The sequence below is a fragment of the Heliangelus exortis genome, chromosome 15, assembly GCF_036169615.1.
Source record: "Heliangelus exortis chromosome 15, bHelExo1.hap1, whole genome shotgun sequence".
Classification (NCBI taxonomy): Eukaryota; Metazoa; Chordata; class Aves; order Apodiformes; family Trochilidae; genus Heliangelus; species Heliangelus exortis.
Window position 1 is genome coordinate 17349932 of NC_092436.1, and position 21145 is coordinate 17371076.

At 37.9% G+C, this 21145-nt stretch overlaps 1 protein-coding gene across 2 annotated transcripts in view; it reads left to right on the top strand.

The window, feature by feature from the left end:
- The window catches only part of SLIT3 (slit guidance ligand 3), a 433002-nt gene that overhangs the window by 266061 nt on the left and 145796 nt on the right, over positions 1-21145 (top strand). For both annotated transcript variants that reach the window (XM_071759292.1, XM_071759294.1), the window contains one exon: positions 11624-11765. In XM_071759292.1, coding sequence (XP_071615393.1) covers positions 11624-11765 — 142 coding nt within the window. The remainder of the gene's footprint in view (positions 1-11623; positions 11766-21145) is intronic.

Consider the following 21145-nt stretch of genomic DNA (forward strand, 5'->3'; position numbering starts at 1 on the left):
GACCATCATTCTGTAGTAGTTCTGTTTGCTCTTATCATTGCTGAACTATATGGGAGTAGATCAAGTTGTTAATATTTTAATTTTTACAAGATTATTGGGTTTCAATTAACATTTGAGTTCTCAAATTATTCTACTTCAGCATTGTCAGTGATATCAACATAAATCAATTAAGTATGGATAATATGGTATTTCTCAAGGGAAGAGCTCTAAAGCTGACTGGAAAATGAAAGAAAGGAAATAGAAAACGCTACTCTGAGTCTGCAGATAAATTATTGTACTATAGAACAGGAGGAGCAGATTTTATCCTGGGGACTGAAACAAGATTCTTAAGGAGCAACTGCACATCACTGTTCTACAAGTTTCTGCACCGATAAATGATACACAGCCTTTTCACAACCTATGTGTCTGCATGTTGGGCCTGTTCATCAGGTCTCTGACATGACACTTGACTTTTGTGACAAAAAATGCATTTCTTAGCAGAAGAAGAAAAAGAGAGGAAAAAATTAAAAGCATTGGAAAAAGAGATCTCTGAATTTGGCCTAAAGGAAGAGATCTGGCAAAGGAGAAGCATGGCAGTGTTTATGCTCTGCATTAAAACAAAGAAAAAGAAGATACCAGACACAGGTTTGGAAATAGTTTTTCAGGGCAAATGGTAACACAGGGAGTTTGTTATGAAGAGGGTGAGAGTCCTAATCTGGAGAGACTCTGGGTGTTGTGGTGTTGTGTTCCTTATCTGTAACAGCTTGTGCTCCAAAGCTTTATCCTTTTGCTACATGGGTTAACTTAAAGAAATGCAGTACCAGTACTCCTGTTATATATATTTTTTAATATTGCCTTTTTTTTTAGTTTTATGTACATGTGACAAAGAGAGAAAGAGTTCTACTTGGAGGAGAAGGTTTGGTCCCCTTAACTAGATGGTAAATTGATGCCCAGGGCTGAAGGTGTGTGTGCAGGAAGTATTACAGACACATGGGAAGTTAAGTTGTGCACCGGTGATAACTGTGATGTGATTTTCAAGAGTGCTGAGTAGCTTATACACAGCTGTGGAAATTTAAGGATACCCAGAATACCTGATAAATTACATCAAAAGTTTAGATAAAAGAGAAGTTTAGAAATGTAACACTCTTGGAAGAGAAAGGCGAAAAGAAATGGATAAATGAATTAAGCTATTAGAAAAATCTAATTTCACCAAAGTAGTAACCACAGCATTTTTTTCTTATGAAATTAAGTTTCAGATGGGGCAGGAATTCAACTGTTTGGATTTATGATATAGTGTAGTCAAGAGAAAAGAGTTGTTTAAATTGGGGAAGAGATAATAATTCTGAATGAAAAAGATAGCATGGACAGAATTCATCTAAATGGCATTTTCTGTGCAGACTATGACTTCCAAAAGAGAAAAGGTTTTAAACTGTTGTCTTGTAGACAAAGAACACATAAGAGAATTCTCAAGATTGGATGGATTTTTTTTAGAGACAGAAATTAATAGAAGTTAGAGGAAAGAAGCTTCCAGTGGGACAGTCCATCAACTGGATCCCCTAACTGTCATGTGGGACATGAAACCTCTGAAAAAGAAAGGAATTTGAAGAGCTCTTTTTAGTGGAGGATTTAGCAGAGAACTCAGCTTCATATGGACCTATATGGACAGCTAGTTTAACAAAAATATAAATCTTCCTGGCCCCTTATTACAGTTCTTGTTCCTGATTTTACAGCATAATTTGTTCAGGTTTGACTATAAAGTCAAACTAGAAAAGGAGGTGGATACTGAACTGGGCTTGTCCCTCTGCAAAGGGATTTTATACAATTTAAGCTTACATGAATCACTGGAACTAGCCCCAAACTGGCAGTAAAAGCTGCTTTTGCGTTATAGTTATGAAGAGCTCAAACACAATTCAGAATACTGCTCTGTTTAAGAATACACTCAGTATTTCAGCGTCTCGTGTTATGACAATGGGAGTATCATCACAGAAAAAGAAAATGCAACTTTTCCTTCACTGTAAAATGGGCTTAATCAGAGCATTACAATTAAAACCTCATACTACTACATGATTCAAAGAAGAAAGAAGAGAATCAAATAACTTGAGGAGAGAACAACATCCTTGAAAAACTGACCTATGGTTATTCTTACAACTCTATGCAAAAGTGGGGGTGAAATAATTTTATTACAAATGTTCTTTATGAAACAATTTTTTAATGCTGCATACCAAGGACTAGTGTAAGTTGGAAAACAAGAAGTGAAATATGGAGAAAGAAGTGTCATAACTGTAACCCGTATTTCTTGATTCTTTCTGGACACTATGCTACCAGTCCTGTAGAGTGATGTTGGTAAGCTTTAGGTGCGAAGTATCTCAGGATAAAGTTGCTGTAGCCCGAGTTGAGCTAATATATCTGTGTAAGCTAACAGTCAGTTTTTAAAAAATACTGTTCACCTTGTGCACATGAATTATAAAAATGCTAATTCAAACAGCACTTGTAGCAAACTCTGAGCAGTGGAAAAGCTATTCCAGGTTTCACTTGTTCGTGCCCATGACCATTTGGCTCAGAAATATAGGTAAATGTATAGGGTCTAATAGTGGGCCATTGCCTGGAGAAAGGTTTACAAATACGTCTAATTAGATTTGTGTTGCTGGGCAGGACATTAACATCAGGTTAATGTCAGGTCATTAACAGAGCTGAGCAGGGTAGGGACTAGAGGGGCCCTAACCATCAGGGAAGAGCATCCAGTACTTCTGGTAGTCCTGTCACCCAACAGAGCCTTCTGGCTGTCTTCTTCAGCAAGCTGTCCCCTCCTTGCAGGAGAGTCTCTCTGACAGAGCAGCCTTTCTGGGCCTTTGTCTTAATGCCATCTGTTCCCGAAGAAATCTCCAAGCAGACTCTTTCTCCTGTGCAGTTTCATATTGAGCTCTGGGATGTGTTTGGTGAGGCAGTGTTTTGTATGTAGGGAAATTGTGTCACACCAGAGAATGACACACCTGGCAGTGTGTTTCTCCTACCTCTCCACCATAGCCTTGCAATTCACTGCCGCATTGCTGTGAGAAGAGAAATGGTACATTAAGCAAATACTTAATGTCAGTTGAAATATTACATGCACTCCCTCCTTGGAAACTGTTAGGTAGAATCTGGAGGTTCTGGCTTGTGCTCAGTACCTCTTAAATCCTTTCAGCCTTTGCTTGCATCAAAACCAGTTCTCTTCCCAGGTTCAGATGTTCACTGTCGGACTGTCTTATCTTTCTCTAGGTCTCTCTAATCTACCTGTCTGTCTCACCCAAACACAACACACTCTCTTCCTATTTGTCTGTCTCTTGTGCTCCTCTGAGCTCTTTAGAGAATTTTGTTTCATTTTCTTCTCATATAAGTTTAACTACGGTGTTTGGGTTTTTGTTCTATCTGATTTTAACTTAATGAAGTTGAAATTAATTGATATACTGATCAATTATGTCAAGTCAGAATGTATTTTCTCACCTGATTGGTGTGGTTGTAAATTTATAAATTGAAGCAATATGTTCCTGAAGTTAAACTATCAGCAGCTCCTTAGGCTCTTCAGTGCTCTCTGCAGAACCTAGTGATTTGGATTTTTTTACAGTGATGAATCATTCTGATTTTCCTAAGTATATACATAAGAAAATAAGGGATTCATCTGAACTGCATGTCTATGAGTAAAGCAGATGCAGGAGCATAGTATACTGCAATGTGTAGTGTACTTCAACCACTACTGTCCTCAGCTAGCTGCTGTCAGAACAAGTCAAATGTCATCAGTTCTCAGCTGGTTTATTGCTAAGGAGACTATCTGTAGGTAAGCAGAGCGTGGGTTGATTTCAATGGGAGGCAGGTGATTTTTCTCTTGTACTGTTGCTTCCGGCTCTGAGGCAGTATGTTAGGACTTGGTGTTGACCCTGAAGGTGCAGGCTGATGCAGATTTGTTATAGTTTTGGCCAGTGACTTTAGGTATTTTACAGTGGATAGTGTTTACAAAGGAGTATGAAGCTTGTATGAGATAGAATAGACCAGAGACTGATATTTCTAACAGTTCATAGATCGATGCTTTTCTCATGAAAGCAGAATCAGATTCTAAAATCATGACATTAATTTGGAGTTGATTTGTCCTGCAATATGAAATTTAGCAAGTGTGAAATGTGCAATTTTTAAGGACTTCTCTCAGGTAGTTTTCTTTAATAATGAAGCAAAAATTGTACAGAAGGAAACTGGATCTACATAGCATTCTCTTTTTCATTAGCAGACATTTTCTCTGTTTTTTAGTCCTTAGTTCCTTTTCAGAGGATCTACAGGATCCTGAAGAAAACCAAGGTGCATAGCTTGGATTAAATAAGTTAAAATTCAGTCTGAAATTGTTGCAAGTGAGAAATCATTGCCAGAACCAAGTTTCTACTGCTTTCTAGCTAAATAAACTGATTCTGATTTTAAGAAAATAGTGGCTTTATCTGAATCTCAGTTGTAGATCTAGAGCTTCTGATTCATATGGTGAGGCTGCAGCTGAGGTATAATAAAGAAGAAAATTATTTAGCTTCCTGCTGCTTAATGCAGACTAGAAGCACTAATGTGGAAGCAGATTTATTTTTTGGAGTGAGGTCAAACAGTCTTAAAATGTAGCTGTTACTCCCTTGCCCAGATCAAAAAACTCAGTAGATTGTCTTGCTCCATTTTTCTCCTGGTAATTTCATAGCATATTGTTGAGAAAATCAACAATGAGTAATTAATACAATAGCATTTCTCAAGCTTATTATATTAATAAGAACATTAAGAAGATGCCAAAGGAGAAGCGTGTGGTGAGACAAATTCCCCCCATCTGCCTTGTTTAAAAGATTTTGTGCAACGATGTATCTGCATAGCCAGCAGCAGGTCTGCTGGTTTCAACATGGGATTTGGGGGTACTGCCAGGAGGGAAGACTGGTGCTCCCTATAAACAAAAGAGGAAGAAGGACTGGTTGCTAATAATGCAGATTTCGCTAGTTCTGTGCAGTAGCAGTCTCTCCCGAGGGAGCCAGGGCAGTTGCCCTCCATGCAGTCGAGCCCAGAGGAGGGCTGCTGACCACCCTTAGTTTGCAAGGCCACAGGGAGAGCAGCAATTTTAAATACCCAAGAACAGGGCTGACTTTGAGTCTGTGACCATTGCTTTTTATGAAATCTGTAGACTTTTCCTGTCCAGTACATGTGTGATTGGCAACACACGGATACTCAGTTAATGAGTAATTTTTTTTAAAAAATCCATAGAGCTGCTTGTAAAATGGATGCAGAATTTCATACATGAATAGTTGGCAAAGAGGCAATATCAGGTTCATGTGAATTTGTGTTTTATTGAGGAATGTACTGATGTTACAGTTGTACTAGAACTGTGGTGGGTGGACCCTGGCCAGCTTCTCTCACTCTCCCTCCTCACCAAGGTTGGGAGAGAACAAGATCTGCTCCAGCACCTCCACCTCCTCTTTATCCTCTGCTCTTGCTGCTGTCAGGCTGTTTCTCACGGTTTTTTCCTCACTTCTTATTGCTTGGTGCCATTTTGCCCTTTCTCGAATACTCTTTCACAGAGACACCACCAGCTTTGCTGGTGGGCTCAGCTGTGCCTGCAGCAGTGCAACTCTGGAGCCAGCTCCTGCCTCTCCTCACACCCAGTACCAAAACTTGTAAGTATGTCCTGGTTCACTGGATTAATTCCTAATTAATTGCAGGCAAAGGTGTTCAGGTCAGAAAGTCTGTAAGAATTTTTTTTCTCTAACTTCTACATACCTTAAACAGCTCGATTGTACCTGAGGTCTTTTGGAAAAGGCCAAAGGCAGCAACCTCAGCCTGTCCCAGGAGGAAGGCAAGAAAGGTCACTATTACCCTGCCCTCCTTGGTCTGTCCCAAATGCTAAAGAAGGGACTGTGAAGGAGCCAACGCCTCGCTCTTCAGTCCTTTCCCACTCATCTGGAAAAAGTGTTTCCTCACTCTAGATCTGGATGTTGGGTGTGCTCATGACCAGTCTGGGTCCCTCAAGTGTCATGATCAGGAGAAATGTCACGTTATGCTCGACATCCTCTGATAGCTGTGTCAATCTCTAATGCTTCTGACTCAAGTGAATCCCATCTTCCTCCTCTTCCTGAAGAGACCAGCTTTCGTGCTGAGGCAGGGAAAGTCCTGAGTTAGATGCAGCAGGACACGGTGGGGGGCATGCAGGAGTGTAGAAACAAAGACAAATGTGCATCAAAGAAAATCAGGTTGGGTTTAAAATTCCTTTTCAACTACCACAAATCAAACCACAGGGACTCAAAGCATACTCTTAAACTATTCCTGTCCCTTCCATACCTTTATCAAATTTCATCATGGAACAGTTCAGGTTCTGTGATGGATAACCCATTTAGAAGGCCATTCCAGAACTGTTCTCCCTTAATAGGCTTACAACTGATCATGCCCATTATCTGTCATTTAACCTTGTACAGGTGGTATCCTTCTACTTAAATAATTTGTCTTCCTCTTCATTTTTATGCTTCACTATATTTATAAGTTCACTGTTTTATTTTGGGACCTATTTTTAAATGTCATTTCACATAAACCTTCCAGACTGCTGGTACAAATTGTAGAACTGGCTTTAATGAGATTACTCTGTATAGATGCCATTGGAACTGCAGAAGCACTACATCTTTTAAGAATTTATAGTAGTATTATTTCTTTAGCCTTTTTTGGGAGAGCAAAGAGTATAAAAACCCAGAAACCCAAATACAAACTAACAGTCTTCCTTACAGTGCAATACTTTTGGCTACTTCTAGCAGAAAATGCCTGCTATCAAGGCTGGAGAAATTCAAAGAAAGACTCAGCACAGGCACAGGGCATAGGACAAGTTTAAACTCGCTTCAGTCCTTCCTCTGAAAAACTTAAATGGAATAAATTTCCATGAGAGAAAAACAACTGTCATAGTTTTGAAAGCACTCAAAATGTCTCACAGATTCTGTTTTATTAATCCCTCAGAACAAATTTACCAATTAGACATCAGTTGTTAAAGGTGAGCATGTGCTTTCTTCCATTTTGTTTTGAAGTATTCCATGCAACTTGGGATGTACTGGTGTTAAATAAATCATTGCAATATTACTCCTTTTAAGATAAGACAATGTGAAGGTCTAATTTTCAGTAGTGTTACTTACATGTTTTGAAACAGGCAAAGTAGGTTTTTGTACAATGAAGTAGGGCTTGTCCAGTATGCTTGACCCGCCTCTCACTGCATCTGGAAGTTTCCTATTTTATTCCTCAATATTTGTTTGTAACTCAGTAGGTGTTTTACTTTGTCTTCAAAACAGTTGTACTCATGCACTGTGAATTTTTAACAGATAAATTTATCTGTTCAGCAAAATTTTCAGTAAAACAATAAATTTCAAGCAAGTAATGAATATTATTAACTACCACATTTTTTCATACCATGAACGTGATGGTATTAAAGTGGTCCCTAATCATAAATACTTAATGCTGGGCTCAGCAATAGCTATTGAACAACTGTAGATGAAAATATTTCCATAAACCATTTGCTGCACTTTCCCATAGAACAAACACATTTGTATAAGTTTTTATCCTTTAGAGGTATATTTGCCATCAATAAAGAGTGTTAATGTTGCGGATAGTAATTTGCAATTGACTGGCCCATATCTCTTTGAAGGATTGGGCACACTCAAGTGTGGTTTAATACTGGGATGAATGCAGGTATCTTTTTGAGACTGACTTACTGGGAGTCTACTTAAAACTTGCTCATGTTGTAGTAACATTATAAGAAGTTCCAATGTATTATTTAATTAAAATTTAAAAAGGCCATAATATATCCACAGACCTGCAGTACTCTTACTGTTTTGTTTATTCATAGAATCGTAGAATGGTAAAGGTTGGAAGGGACCTCAATAATTTCATGTCTGCTGTACTTAAAATGATTTAAAGTCACCACAAATTTTTAACTGGGAAATCCTGTCAGATTTTTATAAAAATATATCAATATTTTTTACAAATAAATTATATTTTGCTGGAGGAAAATAACCTGTGCAAGGTAATTGGATAGGCTTAATAAAGTACACTTAGTGTGCCATAATCAAGTGCCTGTGCAAATGGAAGTATATACATTTTTTAGGAATTGCAAAATTTATTTAAATGCCTGAGACATTTGAACTCTTTATTACACCCTAGTAATTTTATTCTAATTGTAATATCAGTCTATTTGCTGCTCTTAAAAAGCTAGAAACCAATGCAATGCTTATTTGAAAAAAAGCTTGCAATTTGCTCTGTAAACTGCTGGCTCCCAAGACTCTTCCCTGTTTCCTCTCTTCCCCTAACCCCAAATCATTATGTATAACATTACATATAGCATTAGTTGTTACATATAACTTACTGTCATTCCATTGCAGAAAGCACAGAAAGCATAATAGTTTTTGTTCATCATGTTCCTATCCTAGCTGCTGCATTTTGTTAATAGATACTGTTAGATATATTGTTAATAGCAAAAAGTGTTATTTTTTTCATCCCATTTTTGTTGAACCTGCACTGAGAATGAAGACATTATATTGCTTTCTCTCTATTTTGACATCATATACCTCACTGGTTAACTATTTTTTTTTACTTATTAGCCATAAATTAAAGCTCTATTCTAGTAGTATTTTATTCATATAGAAGTCCCTCTTTCCTAGAGGAAAGTCAAAGGTAAATGTTTTTTGTCCAAACTGACCTATCCTTCTTTCAGACCATTCCTTTGGTGCAGAGTACCCTGCAACACTGTGTCATGCAAAATGGGGAGGTGATGAGCTGAGTGCTATGCAATCTTCTGCTGTTGGTTTACTTGTAGTAGGGTCAGGAACAGATTTAAAACACCAAATGGAAATATGTCGGGTTTTCAGATCTTGTGCCCTAATGAAAAGGGAGTGTATTACTGCTGTTCTAACCCACAGTTCTGTGTTGTAGTGCTATAACTGTGCAAAATATATTTGCTGAAAAGTCTTTTCAGAAACCACACCAGATCTGGGGTGATAAATGACTCACGGAAGATTTGACCCTGTCTGCCAAGTTCCTCTTACCTCATAGAGATCAAGATTTCTTCCCAGTTTGATAATTTCTCCCTATACCTAAAAGCTTATGGTAACTTGTTTGCACTTCCCTTACTCTTCATTTTGTTATGGGCATTGCACCACGAGGTAGACAGATAAGAAAATATAAATATATGTTATCGGGGAAACCTCTTGGTTTTATGCAAAAAAGGCCTGTGTACATTTTGAGGGAATATGAACTACTTCGGGAAGTAGTCACAGTTAAAATCTAACAAAAACCTCAGACTCTGTGTAAGGCAGAACTGCATTAATTTTGAAGGAATTCTATTAATGCACAGTGCTAGTATGATAGGATGTCTGCCCTGCGTTTCTGTAGCCAGAAGTCTTGAGCCATAAATGTTTGGATTTATATTTTAGTTACATTATTGAATATTTTATTTTTAAATAGACTTTTTTCCCTGTTGAATCTGTAGTGTGAAGCTGCTGTAGTACTGAAATGCTGTGTTGAGATAGAAGACTTGTTGTAAACTCTTTACCTGCATCTGTCACAGAAAAGGGCAAGTGGACTATAAAAATGACAGGGTATTTCAGGAAAGAGAAAGGATCATTAAGATTGTCTCATGAGAAAAGCTGCCCACTCTCATAAAGAAGGAATTTGATTCTTGCCCATGCAGCAAATGTCCTGTGAGTTCCATTTTTTCATGACAGTCATTATCCCTTAAAATCTAATTTCTGGATGCCTGAATTGGAGTTCTGAGGTCTGGTTTGACAAAATAAAGTTACTCACAGCTCTGATTAGTATCAATGAAAGCTGTATTTAAAACAGAATTCTATTAATCCCACATTTTTCTCTTGCTATCCTGACAGGACATCGATTGATGACTCACTGAAAAAAATTCAAACCCAGTCGTTTATTTTGGCAACATTTTGTACACAGTGATGTGTACACAATGGTGATGTTACCCTGAAACTTGACAGCATACTTTATTATATGACACTTCTGTCATCCCTGGGTAAAAAATAATATTTAAAGGGGCTTACTGCTTGCCTGAAACTAAGGAAAATTGAGGCAAACAAATTAATTCACCGCATAATTGAATACCTTTCTCATGGAAGTCATGATTTTGCAGTGATTTTGCTTTCCCCTCCAAGTGTAAAGTCAGTCTGTAGTAGTTTTGAGCTGACATCTTTTCCAACTGTATTTGCCTTTCAAAATAGTGATACAGAGGTGTCACTGAATGTCTTTCTGATGTCGACTTTTCATTGCTGCTTATGAGTCTTTGAAAATAGGAACGTGTCTAGGCTTTCTCTACAAGCTGGCTTTGTTGTGCTTAATTAAGTCTAGACCAGAAGGTATTTAGGAATAAATCAAGAGAGAAAATGTATAAAAATGTTCCATTGTCATCAAATTATAATTCTCATAATGATATGGGATTACAAGTTGATGCAAGCAATTTTTTTTGAACTTTTTGTCAGCTGCAGTTATAATTTTGAAAGGAGCGATCATGGATCTTTTCCAAGACAAACCCCAAGAATGTACAGCTTTGTGTATCATTTGCCATGTTTTTACATTGATTTGTGGTTTGACAATTACATGGTTTAAATTTTCCACCCAAAAGACCAGTATTCTTTGTCATTATAATCTACTGTAATCTGTAAAAACACCTAATTTTTCCTGTTTCTGCTATGATTTTGTCACTTCCTACCAACATAAGCCTTCACATGCAGTTCTCTGTGTCTGGTCAAAAATATATTTACAGTTTCTTATCCTACTTTGGAAATAAGACTCAACATTAATAAGTCAATAACTGCTACATCTTTGTAACCTCAATTAGTATAGCAAAACCATTCTATCTGTGTCTAAGCATGTTACAAAATTTTAAATGTAAGAGTCATAACTATCTTGGTAAAATTGACATAATTGATAGTTTCAAAAAAAAATTAATGACAATTAAACCTGAATGTAATGGTATCACTATAATGCATATAGAGCAACATCCTTCTATGCTAAAGCTTTGCTGTCTAAGTGGCTTCTTGTCTTTCAGTGGAATTACTAGATTAAGAAAGGATTTGAGGGTTTGAACTCACATTTTTTATTATACGCTTTTTTGTGTTTCCATTAACTGTATTGTCTGATATTGAAAAAAAAAAAACCCAACAGCTTTATATTTCTATTTTTTATGTCATAACAAGATTCCTCATTTCAAAAACATAACTCATTGATGGCAGTCATCTTTCAGTATGTGAAAATACTGAAGGAGTGTTTGCATAATGGAAACTTTTAAGCAAAGTTAACATTTGGAAATACCACTTGATCTTAAGGCTTAGCTTTTAAATATTTGAATAAATTGTTCTGGCTTATCCTGGAGGAGACCAAAGTAGAGTTTGTGAAGGAAAGAAACCAATAGGAGTGGAGACTGAGGAAGAATAAGGACACAGTAATCTTTTACACATTTTCTCTGCAATTAATTTGTAGCACATTATATTAGTTGAATCCAAGTAAATTATTAATTAAATCTTGCAAAAAGATCTGGAAAACTCAGAAGCTGATGTATTTTATTGTTGAAATCTCGGAGGGTAATTTCTTAGAACTAATATTTAATGTTTTCATTACGTCTTAGGTTCCCAGTCTGAACCTCCGTCATGCAGTGCCAGCTCCATCACTTGCCCATCTGCCTGCACCTGCAGCAACAATGTGGTGGATTGTCGAGGAAGAGGCTTAACAGAAATTCCAGCTAACCTACCAGAAGACATTTGGGAAATGTAAGTGCCAATGTAATGTACCATTCTTTTCCAAGTCTCTCTGGTTTTAGCCCATGTTGTAGAATTTTGTGGAGAAAAAAGGCACATGTTTTGAAAACTGCGTTCTGAGCAGTTGTCAGGTTGAAGTTGTCTTACCCCAAATCAAGATGAAGTTCTTGGTATATCATGTTCAGATTGTGCTTACATCTCATAAATCTGGGATGAAAGTTCTGTTGTCAGGAAAAAGAAATACTGAGCCCAACAGAAATCCCCAGAGGGATTTGTTAGCTTGGCATGATGCATTTGTAATGAAGTATGGTATCACACCATAATGAAGTATGGTAACACACTGACCCTGTTGAATTTACCTATTTCTAGTCTCACACATTTTGTTATTCCAAATCCTTTAACTCTTTTGTGACCTTTTATGTACTGTGAAATCAGATGCTCATTTTACAGACTTTTTTGTCTTTATTACCTTTAGGAATTGTAGTTTGTTTTTCTCTGTGACTTGAACTACTGTGACATTAAACCAGGCTGCTTTTGGTTAGTCCATAGGAAATACAGATCACTCATTCTCTTGTTTAGGTGCTTGTTGTACAGAGACATCCACCCAGCCTTTACAGTCTACATAGTATAGATTTAAATATTTGTATAATCAGTGGATTCATTCACCTTCTCATTGCTATAGAAGTTTTTCTATACAGCAAAACTCAGTAGGCTAAAGCATATACTGAGATGCTTATAGGTAGCCTGGCCCACTATAATGTCAGGAATGTGACAGTTCTGGCCAGTGGAGAGGTTTGCAGTCTCTTTATCAGTTACTGTTATAATTTAAGAGTCACCTCAAATTTGTTTGGACTGCTGTCTCAAAAGACTTGAGAGCCTTTAGGTTAGACTGTGAGGTAGCAAGTCAGGATGCATATAACATTGTAAGAAACTTTGATAACCTGGTGGTTCTAAACTTTCTAGATCCATAGAACACCACTTAAAGCTCTTAGTACACCACTTAATGATTCAGGTCTGTCAAAGATCTTGGCTTTTAGGCACTACTTGAGTCTGTGTCTGTAGGTAAAGCTCTTACAGCACCACAATCCTGGGCATATCCTTTGCAATTCAAAGGCACTTGAGGTGGGACTAGTTCTGCAGAACTTCAGAGTGTAACCTTAATGGAAACTTCTGTTACTGACTTTTCTGTGGGAATAAATACTGTGAAGGCTTTATATTTATGGTTATATGTATTAAAAAATTTAGGTAGTTCTATCAGAATAAGTCATAGCAAGTGGTAAAATGCTGTTTTCATCTTGTGAAAGTAGTGGCAAAATGAGCAATTAATCTTAAATCCAAGAGCAAAGTATTGCACGTTTTTATACAGAGCAAAGAATATAGTCACATGCAAAAATGTTTCTGGAAAGATGGAAGAAACTGCCACAGTGTTTTCCTGGAAAAATCCAGGACATATATTCTTTTGATCAAGATAACCTTTGTGCCTTTATAACCTATACAATTTTTATGCTGAAGTCTGTCATTTGACTCAGAAATCCAGTTTGTCTGAGGCTGCTCTGGGCTTATTCTATGCAAAATCCGTCCAGAGGTGTGGTTCCAGCTACACACGGAATAGTTACTGTCTTTTGATTTTTATATGGTAGGCAGAGTAATACTCTCTTGCTGTAATATTATAGCATTGATACCAAGTAAATTCTTTGTCCATGCTGGAACCCACATCTCATGCTCTCACAAATGCACTGCTAGTTTTTTTTCCTTCAGGATTTATCCCCCATGGCTGGCATTTAGTTAGACCCTTTGCATAAAAGGTGGCTATCTAGTGGTACAGCCTTGTTTCTGGGATCTATAATCCTATGATGTTATCCTCATCCTCTTTGAGAGATGTAACTCTTACTAGAAATGAGAGTCCTTCTATGGAATATGGGGTACTAATGAGTTGCATGGCTGGGGTGCTATTACATAACATCCTAAAGGATACAACTTTAGATGGTGTATATTTTATTCAGGTGTTTCTGCCTAGCACTGTAAATATTTCACCAAAATAGATTTCCCTCTGTAGGCAGTAGTCCATTCATAATATTTATACAATAATATTAAAAATCTGTACCTTCCTCAGTTCCACTTGGGGCGTTTCCAAGTTCATTTGCTTGGTTATTAGTTGCACTCAGCTACAGCTTACTGGTTCTTTTATTTTGCCTTCAGTCAGTATTTCATCCCATAAGAGCCCTTGACTGACTAACTGTTCTACAAAAATGAAACACACAGCTGTTACTCTAACATGGTTATTAAAGGTGACCTACATTTCAGTCTGTGTTTTGGTATTAATTAAAGATCTTTTTACTTGGCCTTCCTGTCTTTCTTCATTAACATGAATAGCAGAAACCTCTCTGACAAAGCTGTTTTTGTTGAAAAAAACCCTACTGCAAAGCAGGGAACTCACTCCTTACAAAACGTAAACCAGGTATCATGTGACACCATATTTTCCTTGTCACTGACCACTGACACGTGTGACTTGGCAGTCTGTTGTGTTACTCAGTTACACCTCTCCCCAGGGCATTATCCTGAAGGCCCTTGTTGAAAGAATGTTTATTATTAAATAAAGGAATTTAGCAAGGCTAAATCTGTATCCCAGTCTTGCTTTCTCAAAATTCTTAATTTAGAGAAGTACAGAATGCACTTCATTTTTTAATAAAGCTTCTTATTCAGTGGGGAGATGACAGCAGCAGCCAAAATGATGGAGGGAAAATGAGTTACAAGAAATTGAAGCTGAGGAATACAGACTGTTAGCTATATAAAAGCTAACCTTTAAAAGGTTCTCTGCTAACAAAGTAGTTATCTTGAGTTTTTCAGAGGAGAAATGAACAGTGTTGGGTTTAGAGAAACCCATGAGAATAAGCACAGAAAAGTTTTGCAGGAATACTTGGTTGAAAACAAAAGTCATTAATCACCTGGAGGCATTTACTGAAAGAAGAAATACCAGAACAAAAATGGCTTGATGGTTTGCTGGGAAATGATACCGTAATTTCATTACATTGGAAATGCAACTACAACAAAAGGAGAGGTTTGCATTTGTTTAGAAAGGGTGAGAGAAAATGCATGCAAGATAACTAGGGAATATAGTGTGAATAGAATATGGACTTGAGGGCTATAGGGAGGAAGGGAGGAATGACTTTACAAAGTAGTAGGAGACAAAGTCACCAAAGCATCTGTTTTTCTGATCAGACTTGATGGCAACCTCATAACCAATGCCTGTCAGGCTGAATGACAGCTCAGCCCTCAAGGACAGCAAAGCCAGGCTGCAGTAGAGACCTATTAAAGCCCAAGCTATCAGCTGTGTCTGTGAGAGTGGCTACCCTGCAGGCTGTGGGGGACTGGGGAGGTGTTGTGAGAAGCGTATGCCAGGTTTCACTCGGTGTGTGGCTGTTGTTGGCTCAGGCCATTGGGCTGGATGGATCAGAGGTATGGCACTCTCTGCCTGTTCTCAGTCCTTAGTGTTTGACCTGGTTTATGCCTAGGAAAGGACAGCTTTCCTGCACTTGCAAATGTGGGACACAGGGAGTAATGGCCTTGCTAACCCTGTCTGTAGTGTTTCAAACAAGTATTTGCTTTAACACTCTGTCAGTCCTGGAGAGTGATGAAGGACTCCCTGTTGATCTTTTCTTCACCTCACTATTGATCTTTTCTTCACCTCACTTTCCTCTATCCCTTCTTTAGAATTAAGTTTTCATGCTCTTTTTCTGTCTCAGACTGATGTACTTCATTTGTTTTATTTATCATTATAAACAAGGCTGCATTTTAGGATGCTAATTGTGGACAGCATTTGTCTGAGAGTTTTGTACATCTTAAAGCAGCAACAGTGCGGAGACTAATCTGAATAAGACATTGCTGAGTGGAAGCAGGGAACAGCCCCCCCAAATGCTGGCCCTCCTGCTGCAATCTGCTCTGGAGTGCAGAGTGGAAGGTATTGGATGCTGTGGGACCCAGAGGCAGACAGACTCCTGGGCTGCCTGAGAAGCAGCCACTTGCACCAGCACTGCCACCAGGTGCTATGTCTGAAGGATCTTCAGATTCTGTAAAAGAAGGATTTGATTGAGTGCTAATGCTAAGGGCTAGGTTGTGGTTTGGGGTACACACTTCAGAGAATGTTGGAAAAAGAAGGCTTAAGTCAAATAAGGAACCAGCAAAACATGTGATGGGAAAGACTGGGGATGAAGGAAATGAGGACAGTTCAATAAAAGTGTTTTGAGAAAGGGGGGAATATTTGTTGATAAAGCCTGAAGGTTGATGGTAGTGGGTCTGGGACACAGGCTCTGCATGGTGGGCTTTAGGGATGTTGCAGGAGGGCTGGGACATTGGGTGGGATGGATAGGGGCTGGTGAGGCTGAAGGGCCTGGACAGAGTAGTGCAGGTGAAGATGGAGCCAAGGAGGCTCTACCCACCATGAAATACCCATATCTTCCTGAGCATTCCTGCCTTGTCACCATGTACTTAAGAAACCAAACCACAGATTGCATATCTGCTTCCCTGTGCATTGGTGACCATCTACACAGACACTCTCCGACTACACAGGCTTTCACTATTTTAGCTGCTACTGTTCCAGTTAAACATCACTGCAGGGGTCTGGGTGGTGAACTTTAGTTACATGAGTTTCCTCGGCATGGAATTAGTTATTTAAGCATTTGGTTTTTTAATCCACTAAATTAAATATATTGTTTGTAAAAGGGGGGCAGGGGGAAAGAGAGAAGACTATGTTTATAGCTGCAGTCTTCATTCAGTACTTTTATATATATTTGTTTTGGTACATTCTTTAATTATAGCACAGTCTTCTTTTGCTGTTGGAAGACTAAAGACTAGATTTGTTTCTTATTGTCTAGGGATGCATTGAAATTGTGTAGTGAGGGAGCCTGAATATATAGGCTCTGTTTATTTGTTGCAGAAACAGGAAAATTCTAAAATGGGGACTGTGGAGAAGATAATCTTAGGAATGCTGTTTAGAGAATTGGGTTGTTTCTCTTCCTGCCAGTGGTTTTATTAACTGATTCTGGGCAAGTGGTCTGCACAAACTTTTCATGGGTGGTCGCTTGTGATGTAATCTTTGGTTTCTGGATGATTCACCTCACTTGTGGTGAGGACTCACAGGTACAGCAAAAGTCAATAGGAGCTGCAGTTTAAATGCATTGTGCGGTGCAATGTGCTAATTACTTTGAAAAGCCAAGTCCCAGTCATTTGCAGACTTACAAATCAAACCCCATCAAACTCCAAACTGATCCTAGATTTCAGACTTTTTCATATCAAGCTTGCTTGTTCACTTTTATTTAACTCACAAGACAGTACAGTTGTCTCAACCAAAAGTAATACTGGATAGGTTGTATCTGAATCAGAAATGAGGACTTTTTGTTTAAGTGCTGATGTCATTGTTCCAGACAGTGTAAAAAGCCTCAGAGTCCCTCAATGAAAAGTGCTGCTTAGGCACCCACAGTTGGTGAGATAAGAGAGTAAAATAGGGTGACAGTCCTTCTACCAGCATTAGGTTTGGCTTAAAGTCAGTTTTGAGTCACTTGTTCTATGTTGGTATACTTGATTTTCTCACTATTGATAGCTGAACTGGTGAATGATATTTCTGTAGGGATGGGTAGTGCTTGATTTTGCGTACTTTTCATTGTTTGGAAAAATGCAGATTTTGAGCACTAGGGAAAAATCTAATGGACCTAACTGTTGGTTTTCTCATGGTTCTGTCAAAGTGAAAATGAACCTATTTTTATCAAGAAAATTACTTTGAAATGTAGTGTTCTACTTGTTCTGCCTTTAATTAATGCTTCTCTGACAAATTTAATATTTAGAAAATTGCTGTTGTGAGATTACCACTGTGCTGGGAGGTGTTGTTGGATGGTAGACAGATCTGTAGATGGACGAGTTTGGTTTTGTTGCTTCAGTGATTCTCTTGAGAAGAAATAACCTTCTCTGTTCTTCAGTACTTGTAAGACTGTGTATTATAGGAGAGCTGGGACTTTAGTTGTGAATCTTGACAAAGCTCTTGCTATTCAAGGAAGCAGGCCAGCAATTTCTGGGCATTATAAATTAGTGTTATGTTCAAAATCAATTTTCCACTGATTAAAAAAAAAAAGTCAGGAAATCTACTATAAAAAGACTTAGCACTGGTAATGCTATTTATTGTAATATAATTCTTTCTTTTATAAATTATAAATTAACTGCTCCATACCAATTTTGTGTATATTTAAAATTGGGTTTGAAGTTCTCATATTCTTAAAGGCAAGAGCTTTTTCTTTTTTTCAAGAATATAAGTATATAGAAGCTATAAACTTCATGGACAGAGGAAAGACAGTTCTGCATTTAACGTTGTTTTCCCTCCTAAAAAAAAATGAATTTAAACAATCTTCCCAGGCTTCCAATAAATACTGAAGCCAGAACAGTATTTTTGAACACTGCTATAAATGTTCCACACTTACCTCTGGTGGCAAGTTCTCTGGCTGGGGAATCAGGTTGGCTTCTCTAGTTGAATCATATGATGTGATATTAATTCACTGCCATAAATTGGCTCTGGACAGCTTTTCATGTCAAATTTGACTACTATTTTCTGGATCTCACTAGGCATATTATGTAATTCACTCCTTGCATCCAGCATAGAAAAGAGGTTTCTATTGTCTCCTCAAAAATGTGTAGAAAAAAACTTACTCTGTGAGGGCAAGACACAAAATTAATATAGCAATAATGAAGAAAATATTTTAGATGGAGAACTAGTAGAGAAAGCATGAGTATCTGGGAAATGTCAAGAATAAAGGCATTTTCTGTGTTGAGATAGACTGACGAAAGTAGGAAGCTATGTTTTACTGGTTTAGAAACAAGTAGTAACAAAACGGAGCTTCTGTAAGATCAGGGCAGTATTTATTTCTGACATCTTTACTTTTATTTGTAAAATTAAGTTTAACTGATGTCATCTAGAGGCACGAAAAGATGCTTTTGTTTTGATAAATCTAGATACACATAGTAATTTTCACTTTGGCTGTATAATTTTTTACCTTCCATCCTCTCTGTGAATTTTCTTTGAAAAAAAACCTAACAAGTTATGTGCAGGTGAATTTTACTCAGACAACCTGTGTAGAATTTAGTAAGCTTACAAGGTTTGAAAGTTTTCAGTAATTATTTATTATTTTTTGTTTGTTTGTTCATTTGGGGTTTATTACATGTGTTCTATTTTTTTCCAGAGACATTACTTCATTCCAGCAGAAACATAAATTCTGACTTGTTAGTAAAAATGAATGGTCTGAACAATACCTTTTTTGATCTTATACAAATGTCACTCAAAAGCTCTTTTCTTTTTGCCAAGCAAAACTAGGAGACTGCAATGTGTAATGAGTATATACATCCTGAAAGCTGATTATCAAAGTGTAGAAAGAATCACAGAAAATGAAATAGGAAGCATAAAGTCATAACTTTGAAATCAGATACCCTAATGAGATTTTTTTACAGCAGAAATACTAATTGTCTTTAGGCTTAGATCTGTTGTTCTATTTATTTTGCTTTAAAAATCAGTTACAGAACAAAGAATTTGAGGAATGTTTGTATTCACATGATAGAATTCCTTTTGCTGACAAATTATTACAGGTGGCAGAACTTCAGCAACCAGGAAGCTATTTAATTTTCCTACATATTTCTTTTACCTTTTCCTTGATAATATTTGTAAATGTGTACTACAAATAGATGATATAGAATGTATGGAGCTCGTCACAATAAGTTAGATGAAATAATTACTATTTTTCCATTCTCTAATTTTACTGTTTCCATTTCCACTAAGTCTAAAGATCTATTAATGTATTGTGGAAGTCATTCAAGGACCGAGATGAAAGGCAGCAGTATAAAAGTTCATGAATAACCACTTATGTTTAGGGTTTTTATAGTGGTGGCAGGGCCTTTGGCTGAGGCAGGGGTTGAAGGCTTTCACTGTTAAAACAATCAGGAAGCACAGATCTTCAAAATGCTGAATTTCTGCCATCCTGCAGAACTTTGCTTTCTACCTGTCAGAGAAATTAGGAGTGAAAGACAGAGCCACAAATAAGCTGTTCCTTGGTAACATAGGTCCATAAACACTTTCTGAAGCAATATGATTGCAGAGTTTTGCCTTGCACATTGCAGAGATGTGCCCTGTGCAGTGCTGCAGTGCTGTGGGGTACAGGGCCACGTGTGGCTTCTCCGGTTTTCAGGGCGGAACGAGTCACAGGTTCAGACTGTGTAACTGCAGGGCAAGTTCCCTTCCTTCCCAGCAAGGGTGCCTCCTGGCCAGGGCTGTCTTTGGGTAAATACTTCAGTGCAGCTACCCAAACCTGTTGGGCATGGAAGAAATAAAAATTTCATGAAGAGGCAAGCAAGCAGTTAGAACAACGATCAAATACAGCCTATATCTGTAGTAACACCAAATTTAAGTATGATTTATTCCTCATAAATACTGAAAATATATCTGTGGACCTTCATCAGAGTCCAATGTACAGTAGGATATTTAAGTCCAAAATATGACATAAATGTAAGGTAACAGTCCAAGAAGCTTTTAAAAAAATCAGTCTTTCTCACTCATGGGCAAAGAAGAACAGCATCTCTGTTGATTGCAATGTGCTCTAGATGTTTCCTCCTTCCTCACATGAATGCTTTTTCTCATCCCTGGGCTTTGTTACAGGGGGCAGTTTCATATGCCTCTTAGTTCCCTCAAGCAGTCCTTAACCAGATTGCTGCAAATCCCTTTTTATAGGGCAGGAGAAAAGTGAGGGTTCTGCATTCACACAGGCTGTGTGCATCATGCCAGACCCAAGTGTGCTACAGGTTCCTGCATCACACTAATCTGATTTTATGCTTCCTCTCAGAGATTGCTTTTGGCTATTGGCTGCCTGAGTGATGCAAGCCCAAAAGAGCCCCAGCAGTGCAAGCAGAGTGACATGGTCTGGGGAGAAATCTGGCTCATTCACTCATGCTCTATCTCTCTCCCAGCTTGGGAGCTCATGACTGCCCAGTTCAGAGGGATGTTTTTGGCATGTCTCAGGCAAGAGCTAAGTAACTCGGTTAGCAGAGCATGGCTGTCTCATTTGTAGGCTCTATTCATCTGACAGCTAAGAATTATCAGTACTGATGCTTCACTACCTCTCTCTTTTTCTCCAAGCTAGTGATTTGTCTATGTTATGGGTAGGTAAGCTTGACAAAACATTACACATTAGCAGCTGAGACCATGTTTGGAGTGAGAAGATTGCTTGCAAACTGATGTATTAGAGATCCAAAGAACAAATTCATTCCCTCAATGTAAGAGAGATAGTTAAAGCCCAAATTAATATGGCTGTCTCCCCCATTCTGCAGGGGGAATCAGTCTTCAAGAAAAATGAGAGTGTGAGTTGGCT